General features: G+C 46.3%; 2 protein-coding genes and 1 pseudogene across 2 annotated transcripts; all 3 read right to left on the reverse strand.

Annotated features, from left to right (window-relative positions):
• Window positions 1-239: 239 nt before the first annotated feature.
• LOC126573240 (cytochrome P450 4d2-like) lies at window positions 240-2,618 on the reverse strand. Its single transcript, XM_050233209.1, is given in 2 exon segments — window positions 240-1,751; window positions 1,809-2,618. Coding segments are annotated over 2 exon segments (1,536 nt in total). The 5' UTR covers window positions 2,441-2,618; the 3' UTR covers window positions 240-847.
• An 864-nt stretch (window positions 2,619-3,482) lies between these two features.
• On the reverse strand, window positions 3,483-5,077 carry LOC126573244 (cytochrome P450 4d2-like). The gene is made up of 2 exons (XM_050233211.1): window positions 4,446-5,077; window positions 3,483-4,387 (listed from the first exon to the last, which is right to left on the reverse strand). Exons 1-2 carry the CDS (start codon window positions 5,075-5,077, stop codon window positions 3,484-3,486), a joined length of 1,536 nt encoding a protein of 511 aa, XP_050089168.1. The 3' UTR covers window position 3,483.
• A 520-nt stretch (window positions 5,078-5,597) lies between these two features.
• On the reverse strand, window positions 5,598-7,930 carry LOC126573241 (probable cytochrome P450 4d14; annotated as a pseudogene).
• Window positions 7,931-13,805: the final 5,875 nt, after the last annotated feature.

A 13,805-nucleotide genomic window follows, 5' to 3' on the forward strand; every position in this document is an offset into this window, starting at 1 on the left:
ACGGTTACACTACGGTGGACACTCACGAACCGTTTTGAAAGTTTTCGGGGATTTGGCGGCAACTCCAGTCCAATAACAATCCATTCGCAGCCTGGTGCACTACCAAGAAGGCAGGGCATGTTGAATGATCTACTTTTCGATCAGGATATTAATCAAGCAATCAAATAAAATCAGGATAAAAATAGTTGGCTTTCATAGAAAAAATCAATGGGAACTTATTTTTTCTAAAAAGTTCAATCTTGTGGTTACTTAAACATATGATTTTATTATGAAAAACATATATTTCTATAACGGTGCATCTTCAAAACAATCATTTGAATTAATATTCGATTTCGTTAATTATTCCCGAAATAGCATACAACAACAGAACTAGAAGAATAATGTCATAAAACATAATTACTTCCAATTTGTTGTTCACTCTACATCGTCTGGGCTTATTAAAGTAATGGTTAATAAAGACACCCTTCTGCTTTCTTTACGTTTCGTATACTACGTAGAACGATATCGGAGGGATTACAGCTGTTTATGATACTAGTGATGAATTACAAACATACATCTGCACCAACCGAGGACCCTGGCTTTAATTGTAGCTTATATGGCCAGCCGATTGCTAGAGGAAGGATGTAAATCCCGGCCAGAACAGTCTAGCCTAAGTACTAAGGATTGTTTAAAAAGTATCGTAGAAGAGCTCATTGAGATGCCTGGTGCATTTTAAGTATGAGGTTTATCGAGAACAAACAAGATATGGTGTTTGTAATCCCCATGAAACCGAAGATACATGCAACCGTAGCAATGTTGTTAGTTTTTAGCAACGCATACAGTCGGAAAAGCATCTCTTATGGACGGTTTAGTGACGCTTCACAACCTTCACGAACGCACCATTGACCGGCTTCAGCGTCATATCCGTTTTGATAAGAAGCTGGTTGTTGTCCTCGCACGGTAACAGTTTATAATTAGCCAGCACCTTCACCAGCATGGTTTTAATCTCCAGCATAGCGTACCGCTGACCGATACAGTTGCGCGCACCAACACTGAACGGGATGTAGCTGTACGGTGGCCTTGCAGCCTGTGCCTCATCGCTGAATCGCTCCGGATCGAAGCGCTCTGGCTCTGGATACAGTTCCGGATCATTGTGGAGCGCATAAATGAGAACACCAAACTCCATTCCTTTGGGAACCGGGACACCATCGATGGTCATATCGCCGGCCGATCGGCGTCCGATGATCGGTACCGAAGGGTTCATGCGCAACGTTTCCTTAATCACCTGATCCGGATACCGTAAGTCTTGGAGCGTACTGTTGGTCAGCTCGATCCGGCCCGCATCAGGACCAATGATTTCTTGAATTTCTTCATAAACCTTCTGCTGGACTGCTGGGTTACGAGAGAGATGGTAGCAAGCAAAGCTGATACACGAGGTCGTTGTATCGTGTCCGGCAAACATGAATGTATCCACTTCCTCACGAATGTCGGTGTCAGAGAGCGCTTTGCCATCGATGGTCACGTTTAGCAGCAGATCGAGTAGCGTCATCCGTCTTTTCCCATAGACGTCCGTTTCCTCGAGCTTCTGGTTTGCCCGTTGACGCTCGCGTTCATCTTCCAGCTGTTTCTTGCGCTCGCTGATCACGCGGTGTGCAAAGTCGTGCACGACCTTCACTAATTCATCTTACCGCCGTGATGCCTTCTGGAAACGGAACACCCACTTGTACTCTCGCGCAAGAGAGAACAGGCGCTTGAAGATGATGTCTGAAATTCTGAAAAAACGATTTAGATCCTCCTGCACACCCATCACAAACTGTAATTGTGCTTACTCTTTAACTGCTTCGACATATTCCGCGTGAGGATTATGCTGCGTGTTCAGCTTCACACCCATCGCTGACTCGGAGATGATGTCCAATGCGCAGTATGTGACATGCTCGTAAATATCGAAATCTGGTCCACCAACCTGCGCCCCCAGCTTCTCGATCAGCACGTCCGTCTGGTGATTCATGATGACGAGAAAGTCCTCCAGAATCTTGAAGTGAAAGGTCGGCGTAATGACCTTACGGCGTTGTGCCCACTTTGCACCGGTTGACACAACCAATCCCGATCCTAACCAGGGCATCATGAAGTCATAAATAATTGTCTTTTCGATCGTCTTCGCCTGCATCACCTGCTCGATGACTGCAGGCTCACAAATCTGGAACGATGGGTTATTGAACAGGCCCTGCGTGATCAGGTTGCGCCCGTAAACTCGATGGAATCCGACGAATGTTTTGAAGATACCAGCCGGAGTTGGGTCTTTGAAAAGGTGCGCCGATCCAAGAATAGGAATCGCCGGAACACACCCAAACCTTGGAAACAGCTTCTGCAATCGGGCTACGGTGTTTCGATTGCGCAAGACCGTCACCAGAACCCATGATCCGGCGATCACGATCAGCGCCACGAGAAGCAGCAGAAACATTGTTTCAAGCACTTGTTGTTGGGTGGGGCTGGTATGTTTTGAAGCGAAGCGCCGCTTCACTGTCAAGGTCACTTAGTACCGGCTCAGTGCTGTCTCCTTCTAACACAATAATACGATCGATCACTGTCTCTCTCTCTCTCTCTCTCTCTCTCTCCCTCTATCAATTTGCCCCAAAACGTGGCCACGCACTGACGATGTTGAAGCCACTCGCGGCTCTCAAAAACTGGCCGTCGCGGTCCCCATGTTACATGATGATATACTCCAGCGACTCGCATTTGTGTGCGTTCTAGGTTGATGGTCGCGGCATAGTAGAAGATGTGTTGAGCGCTTACACGGTGGTTGGCTGGATGCAAGCATATCATCAAGTTTGGTCAAGGGTTATGTGACGGTGTGCGTCCACGAATTGTGTCGCATGTTTTCGGGGATCTGTCTTATCTCCACATTTATGAAAGTGCGAATTAAGGCCATACTGATAGTGATCATTCTGAAGTAATTTAACCATAGCATGTTGCTTTATCAATAAGATTGGGCATTTTGAATCGTCTAAGCATTTTTACGACTGTCTGCTGGTGAGTTGTGCAGCGCCGTATATTTGCTATCGTTGCTATGATCCCTAGCGACGGATGGTAGTTGCCATAGTTACGCCATGGTGCTATTGATTACGTGATGTAACAGAATGTTTAGCACGTAAAACATTTATACCAGTCGCATTTCCAACACTAGCTATTAGATTTTTCGTAAAGTATTTCTAAACTTAAATAAAATGACAAATCTTTAACAATTATAATGAAAAAAGTAATTTATTCCATAACACTTTTATTCGCCTCAGTGGCAAAGGGAGATAAATAAGACATATCATGTCCCCTCATTGACGTAATCCCTATCAACTCATGTCTCCATTTCCATTCAATAGATAAAGCGTAGCGTTGATTAAAATGTAGAATGCCAATCGATGCCTGGAAGAAGGAATTAGCCAACGGAGGGATGTGAAATTCTCCCCGCATACATTAAGAACGAGCTGATAACGTCCCACATTGACTGGTTTAGTGACGATTTACAACCTTCACGAACGCACCATTGACCGGCTTCAACGTGATATCCGCTTGAAGAAATGCCCTGTTGTTGTCCTCGCACGGTAACAGTTTATAATTAGCCAGCACCTTCACCAGCATGGTTTTAATCTCCAGCATAGCGTACCGCTGACCGATACAGTTGCGCGCACCAACACTGAACGGGATGTAGCTGTACGGTGGCCTTGCAGCCTGTGCCTCATCGCTGAATCGCTCCGGATCGAAGCGCTCTGGCTCTGGATACAGTTCCGGATCATTGTGGAGCGCATAAATGAGAACACCAAACTCCATTCCTTTGGGAACCGGGACACCATCGATGGTCATATCGCCGGCCGATCGGCGTCCGATGATCGGTACCGAAGGGTTCATGCGCAACGTTTCCTTAATCACCTGATCCAGATACCGTAAGTCTTGGAGCGTACTGTTGGTCAGCTCGATCCGGCCCGCATCAGGACCAATAATTTTCTGAATTTCCTCATAAACCTTCTGCTGAATCGCTGGGTTACGAGAGAGATGATAACAAGCGAAGCTGATGCACGAGGTGGTTGTGTCGTGTCCTGCAGCCATGAACGTATCCACTTCCTCACGAATGTCGATGTTAGATAATGGCTTGCCATCGATGGTCACGTTTAGCAGCAGATCGAGAAGCGTCATCCGTCTTTTGCCATAGACGTCCGTTTCCTCGAGCTTCTGGTTAGCCCGTTGACGCTCGCGTTCATCTTCCAGCTGTTTCTTGCGCTCGCTGATTACTTGCTGTGCGAACTCGTGCATGACCTTCATCAGTTTGTCTTGTCGGCGCGAAGCTTCCTGGAGCCGGAACACCCACTTGTACTCTCGCGCAAGAGAGAACAGGCGCTTGAAGGTGATGGCTGAAAGTCTGATAAAAGCAATTCAGAATTTCGAGCGGGACAATCAGAAAGCCCAGTTGGACTTACTCTTTAACTGCTTTGACATATTCCGTGTGCGGATTATGCTGCGTGTTCAGCTTCACACCCATCGCTGACTCGGAGATGATGTCCAATGCGCAGTATGTGACATGCTCGTAGATATCGAAATCTGGTCCACCAACCTGCGCCCCCAGCTTCTCGATCAGCACGTCCGTCTGGTGATTCATGATAACGAGAAAGTCCTCCAGAATCTTGAAGTGAAAGGTCGGCGTAATGACCTTCCGGCGTTCTGCCCACTTTGCACCGGTTGACACAACCAAACCAGATCCTAGCCAAGGCTTCATGAAGTCGTAGGCAATTGTTTTCTCAATCGTCTTCGCCTGCAAAACTTGTTCGATGACTGCAGGATTGCAGATCTGGACTGACGGTTTATTGAACAGGCCCTGTCTGATCAGGTTGCGGCCGTACACCTGATGCCAGCCTGTTATAGTTCTGAAGATTCCGGCCGGTGTTGCATCTTTGAAGAGGTACGCCGATCCAAGAATGGGAACTGAAGGAACGCACACGAATTTTGGAAATAGCTTCTGGAATCGGGCTACGGTGGATCGATTGCGCAAGACCGTCACCAGAACCCATGATCCGGCGACCACGATCAGCGTCACGAGAAGCAGCAGAAACATTGTTTGCAACACTGGATGATGGGACTTCACTGTCAAGGTCACTTAGCACCGGCAATATCTCCGTCGATCGGAGAAGAAGGATGACTATTTCTGGTTTTATTTATTGGTGGCTGTCGCAGTGTCTACTGGTCATGATGATATCGTCTAGCGTTACACGGCTTGCACCGCCAAGGAGCATCGCGAGTTAGCGGCGAACATGTTGTACGAACACCCGGTATGCGTTACAGGTGCTGTTTGATTACACAGCTTTAGCCTGAATCTGATTTGAAATGGCAAAACATACGGTTACACTACGGTGGACACTCACGAACCGTTTTGAAAGTTTTCGGGGATTTGGCGGCAACTCCAGTCCAATAACAATCCATTCGCAGCCTGGTGCACTACCAAGAAGGCAGGGCATGTTGAATGATCTACTTTTCGATCAGGATATTAATCAAGCAATCAAATAAAATCAGGATAAAAATAGTTGGCTTTCATAGAAAAAATCAATGGGAACTTATTTTTTCTAAAAAGTTCAATCTTGTGGTTACTTAAACATATGATTTTATTATGAAAAACATATATTTCTATAACGGTGCATCTTCAAAACAATCATTTGAATTAATATTCGATTTCGTTAATTATTCCCGAAATAGCATACAACAACAGAACTAGAAGAATAATGTCATAAAACATAATTACTTCCAATTTGTTGTTCACTCTACATCGTCTGGGCTTATTAAAGTAATGGTTAATAAAGACACCCTTCTGCTTTCTTTACGTTTCGTATACTACGTAGAACGATATCGGAGGGATTACAGCTGTTTATGATACTAGTGATGAATTACAAACATACATCTGCACCAACCGAGGACCCTGGCTTTAATTGTAGCTTATATGGCCAGCCGATTGCTAGAGGAAGGATGTAAATCCCGGCCAGAACAGTCTAGCCTAAGTACTAAGGATTGTTTAAAAAGTATCGTAGAAGAGCTCATTGAGATGCCTGGTGCATTTTAAGTATGAGGTTTATCGAGAACAAACAAGATATGGTGTTTGTAATCCCCATGAAACCGAAGATACATGCAACCGTAGCAATGTTGTTAGTTTTTAGCAACGCATACAGTCGGAAAAGCATCTCTAATGGACGGTTTAGTGACGCTTCACAACCTTCACGAACGCACCATTGACCGGCTTCAGCGTCATATCCGTTTTGATAAGAAGCTGGTTGTTGTCCTCGCACGGTAACAGTTTATAATTAGCCAGCACCTTCACCAGCATGGTTTTAATCTCCAGCATAGCGTACCGCTGACCGATACAGTTGCGCGCACCAACACTGAACGGGATGTAGCTGTACGGTGGCCTTGCAGCCTGTGCCTCATCGCTGAATCGCTCCGGATCGAAGCGCTCTGGCTCTGGATACAGTTCCGGATCATTGTGGAGCGCATAAATGTGGACGTCAAACTGCATACCCTTTGGCACAGGAACACCATCGATGGTCATATCGTCGGCTGCACGGCGACCGAAGATCGGTACTGAAGGGGTTATGCGCAACGTTTCCTTAATCACCTGATCCAGATACCGTAAGTCTTGGAGCGTACTGTTGGTCAGCTCGATCCGGCCCGCATCAGGACCAATAATTTCCTGAAGTTCCTCATAAACCTTCTGCTGGATCGCTGGGTTGCGAGAGAGATGATAACAAGCGAAGCTGATGCACGAGGTCGTCGTTTCGTGTCCGGCAAACATGAATGTATCCACTTCCTCACGAATGTCAGTATCAGAGAGCGGTTTGCCATCGATGGTCACGTTTAGCAGTAGATCGAGAAGCGTCATCCGTCTTTTCCCATAGACGTCCGTTTCCTCGAGCTTCTGATTTGCCCGTTGACGCTCGCGTTCATCTTCCAGCTGCTTCTTGCGCTCGCTGATTACTTGCTGTGCAAAGTCGTGGACAATCTTCAGCAGCTCGTCCTGCCGCCGGGAAGCTTCTTGGAATCGAAACACCCACTTGTACTCTCGCGCAAGAGAGAACAGGCGCTTGAAGACGATGGCTGCAAGTCTGAAGGAAACGATTTAGATCTATGACCAAAGACATGGGAAGGTACTTACTCTTTAACTGCATCGACATATTCCGTGTGCGGATTATGCTGCGTGTTCAGCTTCACACCCATTGCTGACTCGGAGATGATGTCCAATGCGCAGTATGTAACATGCTCGTAGATATCGAAATCTGGTCCACCAACGTGCGCTGCCATCTTCTTGATCAGCACGTCCGTCTGGTGATTCATGATGACGAGAAAGTCCTCCAGAATCTTGAAGTGAAAGGTCGGCGTAATGACCTTACGGCGTTGTGCCCACTTTGCACCCCTTGACACCACTAGTCCAGACCCTAGCCAGGGCACCATGAAGTCGTATGTGATCGTCTTTTCGATCGTCTTCGCCTGCATCACCTGCTCGATGACTGCAGGATCGCAGATCTGGAAGAACGGGTCATTGAACAGGCGTGATCAGGTTGCGGCCGTAGACCTGGTGCCAGCCGATAATGGTTCTGAAGATTCCGGCTTGTGTTGTGTCTTTGAAGAGGTGCGCCGATCCAAGGATGGGAACTGAAGGAACGCACACGAATTTTGGAAACAACTTCTGCAATCGGGCTACGGTGTTTCGATTGCGCAAGACCGTCACCAGAACCCATGATCCGGCGATCACGATCAGCGCCACGAGAAGCAGCAGAAACATTGTTTCAAGCACTTGTTGTTGGCTGGGGCTGGTATGTTTTGAAGCAATGCGCCGCTTCACTGTCAAGGTCGCGTAGTACTGGCTCAGTGCTGTCTCCTTGTAACACAATAATACGATCGATCACTGTCTCTCTCTCTCCCTCCATAAATTCGCTACAAAACGCAGCCACGCACTGACGATGTTGAAGCCGCTCGCGGTTCTCAAAAACTGGCCGTCGCGGTCCCCATGGTACATGATGATATACTCCAGCGACTCGCATTTGTATGCGTTCTAGGCGGATGATCGCGTGTTAGCTGAATATATGGTGTAAGTGATCTCGTTCGTTCGAGGTTCGTCTTGATGACTCAGTTTGCGGTTTTATGCGATCGCTCCAGACGGTAACGCATAAGCGAGTGTGGATGTGTTCCATTAATGGATGGAAGACGCATTGATGATGAATATTCAATAACGATGCAACCATAGTACGGTGTTTTAAGAATAAGATTCATTGCTTGCTTCATGCTATGGCTCTCGTTTCAAGGTTTGAAATAGATGAACAGTAAATTAGAATGCAGATTAGTAGTAATTAAAATCATGTTCGGTAATTGAAAACAATTGTATCGCATTTTTGAACATAATCTAATACATTTGTCTCTCTACTCCATTAAACGCTACTCTGTTTCGTTTAACATTTTAGGATTCGTATCTTTTCCATATTGTTATAAAGAAAGTTAGCATGTAACCTTCCATGACAATGTAAACAAACACTATTCCAAAAATAGCAAAGTATGGTAGAATAGCAACTACGATGAACATAATTAGTATCGACCAACGTTTGTTGGTTCAGTGGAATTATTAATCTGCGGTAGAGAGAAGGATATAAAAATGGTGGATATGAGGAGATAAAAAAGAGATATGACTATCGGTTCATTCATGTAACCCATTCCCAGCCCTAGATAACTGTTTCCTCCCTTTTCATCCAGTTTACTGTGTCGATTGATATCTGTGATCAACACTTCGTAGAAACTGTTTACCGTAGTCTGGTCCACGCGATCTATTTCTGGCGGTAAATGTCATCCTAGCGGTGAAAGTACTCGGCAATAAAAGCCATGTTTGGCATTGCGCGTGCGGTCAGTGTGTGTCTATGATTTAAGGCAACTTCCTTCGACAAGGAAACATGCTGCCAGCATGCTATCGATTTATTCTAGTTGCTGGTGGCGCGAAATTGGAATTCACGAGCAATGGTGCATCGAATTGTTGAATGTCAACGTAACTAATCCTTTGAAACTCCTAAACAATGACCAGCGAAGCGTACACTACGGCAAGGACAACGTACCAAACGGCCCATCGTCCTTCTAGGCGATGCTTGTGATACGGACGATACCGGGCAACACATCATATTCCGAAAAGCCAAGGCTCTTTGTTGCAGTTCTGTCTCTGCGGCATTTCGGGAGGGAATGGTTACAGACTCCTTCGCATATCTCCTCGCTCGCAATCCTGTGCCGCACATTTATATCTTCACCAACCGAGGAGCCTAGCTTTGATTATAATTTATAATGCCAACCGGTTGCTGAAGGAAGGAGTTAGATCGGGGCCAGAGTAACTTCCTCGACGGACGCTAGGGCAGAATTGTTTGCCAAACGGCGCCCATCAGACCGACAGAGAAGACCGGGCCGGTGTGTCTCACGTTTGCGCGATCAGGTGGCCGGTTGTGGGGCATTGGGCACCAATAAATCAGGATCTGTTGGGACGCCAAACGACGGCGAACGGAAGCGGCTTCTTGCGTGGCGTTGTTTATAGCTGATTTATCGATGCCAAGACAGCGAAAATCTTAATGCCAATCGGGTGTCGATAAAGAAGAGGCCGGCAGAGCCGACACCTTCAAATTAGTTCTAGTGAGTGCGTCCTACCGAAGCCTGGCTCTTCGATCATCCGGACGAACTACTTGTCTAGGGCTAGGGTTTGCCATTACCTGGAAATGATGGGTGAGTTTGATGCATGGCCGTAATAAAGCAGAAGATGGGGAAACATTATGAGCGCTTGGCGCACTGATTGGCTGTGTAAATCACGGCACGAAATTCAGAGGAACACGGAAATACGATGAATTTTGTTTTTGGAAGTCAACTCGGTTGTTGGCGGATTTTACATTACCAGTTCAAAATTCCAATTGTAGTGCAGCACAGACAACAATCACATACAGCAATATTCGTACCTTTCATTCGATGCGAGGATTTTCCATGTATTTTTACAGTTCCTCAAAGGATATTTCATCCCGTTCTTTTTTCAAATAACAAATAGCATTCATTTTTCGCTTTGATCTAACACGTTTAATTCAAGGGATAATGTCATCCGAAGCTGTAATTTTGAAGGGACTGAGGCAAACCAAAATTGGATCTGCACGAAATTGATTTTCCTCCCGAGCCACCAGCGCTCTTTCGGTTCTCGCTTTTAGTCCAGCGAAACACGAGGTGATTTAGCGAGGAAAGTTTTTCCCCGAAGACATAAGGAGGTAATCAGAAACCCGTTGCTAACGACACAGCGGCCTGGAATTCGGGCTGTAGGTAAACAAATCAAATTATTGGTTCTTTCGAAGTCTATCCGGGGGAGGGGGGGGGGGGGGGGAAATAATGCCCTGCCTGCCAGCCTAGAAGCTGAATCAGTAGCCACTCTCATAGGCCGGCTGAATCCGTGCTATCAAACCGAATCATCTTCTGGACGCTCTCTATCAGGTGCTGGTTCCGTTCGTTCTCGCTGCCTTGGTATAACCGATTCTTGAAATAATCCGTTTTTCGAGGCGTTTGCCGTGTTGTGGCCTAGCGACTTAATCCTATTATCGTACGCCCGCAGCCCCGCATCCTCTTGCTGCTGCTACTGGTGCTGCTGCTGCGGGATATCGTTAGTCAGGTGACAGATGCTTGCATACCTTGCAGAAGCTCGTAAACAAGGGAAAACGCTGCCTCGAGACGCTACCAAGCAGGCTGGAAGGTCGGGTTGGCCTGCTTCGATACTACCGAGCGGATTACAGTTGGCTTTCTCAAAAGAACACTGAAGCCAATAAGAATCCGAGCATGCCGTGGGCGCTACAGACCGCCCTCGAACGGTGTATCTGCCGGGGTATTAGGGGTGGTCGTACAAATAATTAAATGTTTATTGAAGTGTAACGTTATCGGGCCGGTGATTTATGGTGGTCGGTTTACTTCAGGCCATGATCTTTATCCTGCGGTCTTGTTGGCCGTAATTTGACCAGCTTTCAAATTAGCCACCACCACCGATATCCCTTTTGCCGGGAGCGGTGAGCAGGTATCGCAATGGTGCCTGGCCTGGCCTCCATGGAATAAGGCAGGCACGTTGGATGGTGGTATTGTTTAAGAACATTCTACAGCCAATGATGAAGGCTCAGGGGTCGAAATGAATGTTTAATAGTATGTAACGCGCTACAGTGCTCTGTAAAAGAAGAATGAAACTTTGAGTTCTTTGGCCTTTTTTGCAAACTCCAAAGACCTGTTTACACATGGTGTGTCGGCCTATCGGCGAATGAAAGTTTCATTTTCGTGGTTTACTCGATTGCCCACGGCTTTTTACCGCTACTGTCTGGCGTCTTAAATTTGTGGTACAATAAGGCGATACTTCTCGCCTCATTACGGAACCTATATTGTGAAGCGTTTGAAAAGAACGTCATTAAGCGAAGTTTTCCATTTTCCCGAGAAGCGACTTCTTTCGCTCGGCAGATTTCTTTATTCAGCAAACGGCGGCTCGTGGGCCGGCACCGGATAGCGCCACTCGAAGAGCAATAAATTGATCTTCTGTGGCCGTCACGATTTGCGGGGGATAGGGAGAAAAAAAAGGAAAATAACAAACTCAACTCAACGCCGTACGCCGCATAAGTGGATGCTTGAAGCATACTGCGTGCCATTTGTCCGAGTGTCATGTCATCCCCACCACGTGCCTAGATATTGTCGCGGCGAAGGAGGTCCCCAATAGCGAGAATCAAATTTCCTACATACTACAAAACTGTATCTTCTTGCGGAGCGTAAAGCAACGCGGTGAAGACGCCATTGACGTGCTTGTTATCTGCTTATCGTTCCCTCGGTAGCGATGGAAATATGCTCATTTTTATAGACGCTCTTTCGTCGTGTGAAGAGACACTCGAACGTCACCGATGGCCTCAACAGGAGCAGATGAACAGACAGATTGCGGAAGCAGCGATTGTTTGTCTTTTTGCTTTGCGGCCAGGACAAACCAAAGCATTGGTTTAGTGAGTGTTGTTTGCATATTTTTGCACCTATGAATGATGGCCTAATCCAATTCGTTTACGTGAATGCTCTTTATTCTATTTTAACACAATTGGTATTTGGTTTTGGTATTTGATCAACTTTCTCCTCGGCAGCATCTTGTATCTATGCGCCCTTGTTTCTGCGATGGCTGATGAACAACTTTATGCTGCCCCCGTGGGCGCCCCCATCAAAATGAGGTCGAAAATCATTAAAAGTTCTGTCAAAACAAAGAAGGAAGTAAGAGTTAAAAGTAGCGCATCAGCAAAAAACAGAGCATACTTGCTGGCCGTGTTCGGTTGTTGCAATTAAACCCCAATTAACTTTTGCTTTATAACAAACGATCGGAGTGAAAAAGGTCGCCAGAAGGACGAGCCTCCCCGGTGTGTCGACAAGGGTTAGGTTTAATTCGAGCCGATTTGCTTTCACGGTCAATTGAGCAGAAACCATGCTGACCGTAGTGGTAGAAGTAGTAGGAGAGCCGGGTGCCGTGTCGAGGCACCCAGAGGCACTTGGCCGAAGAAAATTTGATCATTTTCCGGCCTTCCGACACAGGTACAGTGTTGGGCAGGTAATTTTTGGGAATGCCGTCCCTTGCAGGATGACAAAAATGCCTGTCTGATGTTTGCTGACAAGGGACGCGCCTTTTTCTTGCATTTTGTTGCCAAAAACATGTTTGGAGAAAAACGGAAGGAAGGTTTCTGTTGGTTGTTGGTAAAATATTATCACTGTTAGTGACTAGCTTTCTTTTTAAATTTATATTGTTATGTTTAAAGAACAGTAACAAGAACAGAACCTTTTACAGAGCAACAATAAAGATGAAATTGTGGCATACTTCTCCCCTTCGATATCATACGAAACACAGTATTGCCGGGAAACTCTTGCACCACCTTTCGAGACACGGCCACCGTCAACTGCAGTGTATCATAAATTACAAGCAACACGAACTACGCTGCGTCTGTTCGCACAACATAAACTGCGCCAGCCAGACGGTGTGCCGGAAACAAGCTGGACCAGCTAGCAGCTGTTCACCGACCGGAAATCCATCCATTGTTGCCAGTGTTATCGTTTCCTTCCGCAAAAAAGAAGTACGAAACGGAAGCCGATCAATAGAACGTGAACACCTTTGAATGGGAAGGCAAAACTAGGATCGGTATGCTTTTCTATCAACAGCCTCAGGCAAGAGGCGGCCACCGTGGCATTCAATTCGCCTCCAATGGATGGATCTGCTTGGTTGGATGGATTGATAGCGAATGTTGCGCGGACGGTTGTGGAACTTATTTCAGCCTTATGCGGAGATGGGCAAAGTCGAAAGATTGTTTTCCCCCACTTCTCGGTGTTGCATTACATCTACTTACGATTCATGAATAGACAGCAATCGTCACTTGTGCCGGATCGGATTGGCATACCAGCAGGGAGCTTACGTTCTATCCTGCGTCCTCCTTTTCTTCTTTTAACGTTTCCATTTTTCAACATTATGCAGCGACACTTCAAGTATTGGATGCTCCAAAAATAGAGGCCTACAATCACCCGAGATGATGGTGAATGTGACGAAGTTCAAAATCCTCATGACCGGCATCGTCAACGCGTTCCGACATTTTCCTTTCGTATCTCGGTGATAATTCAATTTTTTCCGCTTCAAGACACTTCCCTAGTCGCTCTGTGAAAGGGAATTAAAGTGGCTACATTTCGATGTCTTTCTGTTACGCTGAGAACTTTCGGAACGATCTCATGATACTCGCTCCATTATCGTTGGCGTTGTGATGATG

The sequence above is a fragment of the Anopheles aquasalis genome, chromosome 2 (genome assembly GCF_943734665.1).
Source record: "Anopheles aquasalis chromosome 2, idAnoAquaMG_Q_19, whole genome shotgun sequence".
In the NCBI taxonomy this organism is placed as follows: domain Eukaryota; kingdom Metazoa; phylum Arthropoda; class Insecta; order Diptera; family Culicidae; genus Anopheles; species Anopheles aquasalis.

What these genes read in the sequence shown, in the direction of transcription:
- LOC126573244 (XM_050233211.1), bottom strand. Translation starts at nt 5,077, where the DNA reads ATGTTTCTGCTGCTTCTCGTGACGCTGATCGTGGTCGCCGGATCATGG. An exon ending in TATGTCAAAGCAGTTAAAGA is followed by an intron (nt 4,388 to 4,445) that starts GTAAGTCCAACT and finishes TGCTTTTATCAG; the next exon opens with ACTTTCAGCCATCACCTTCA.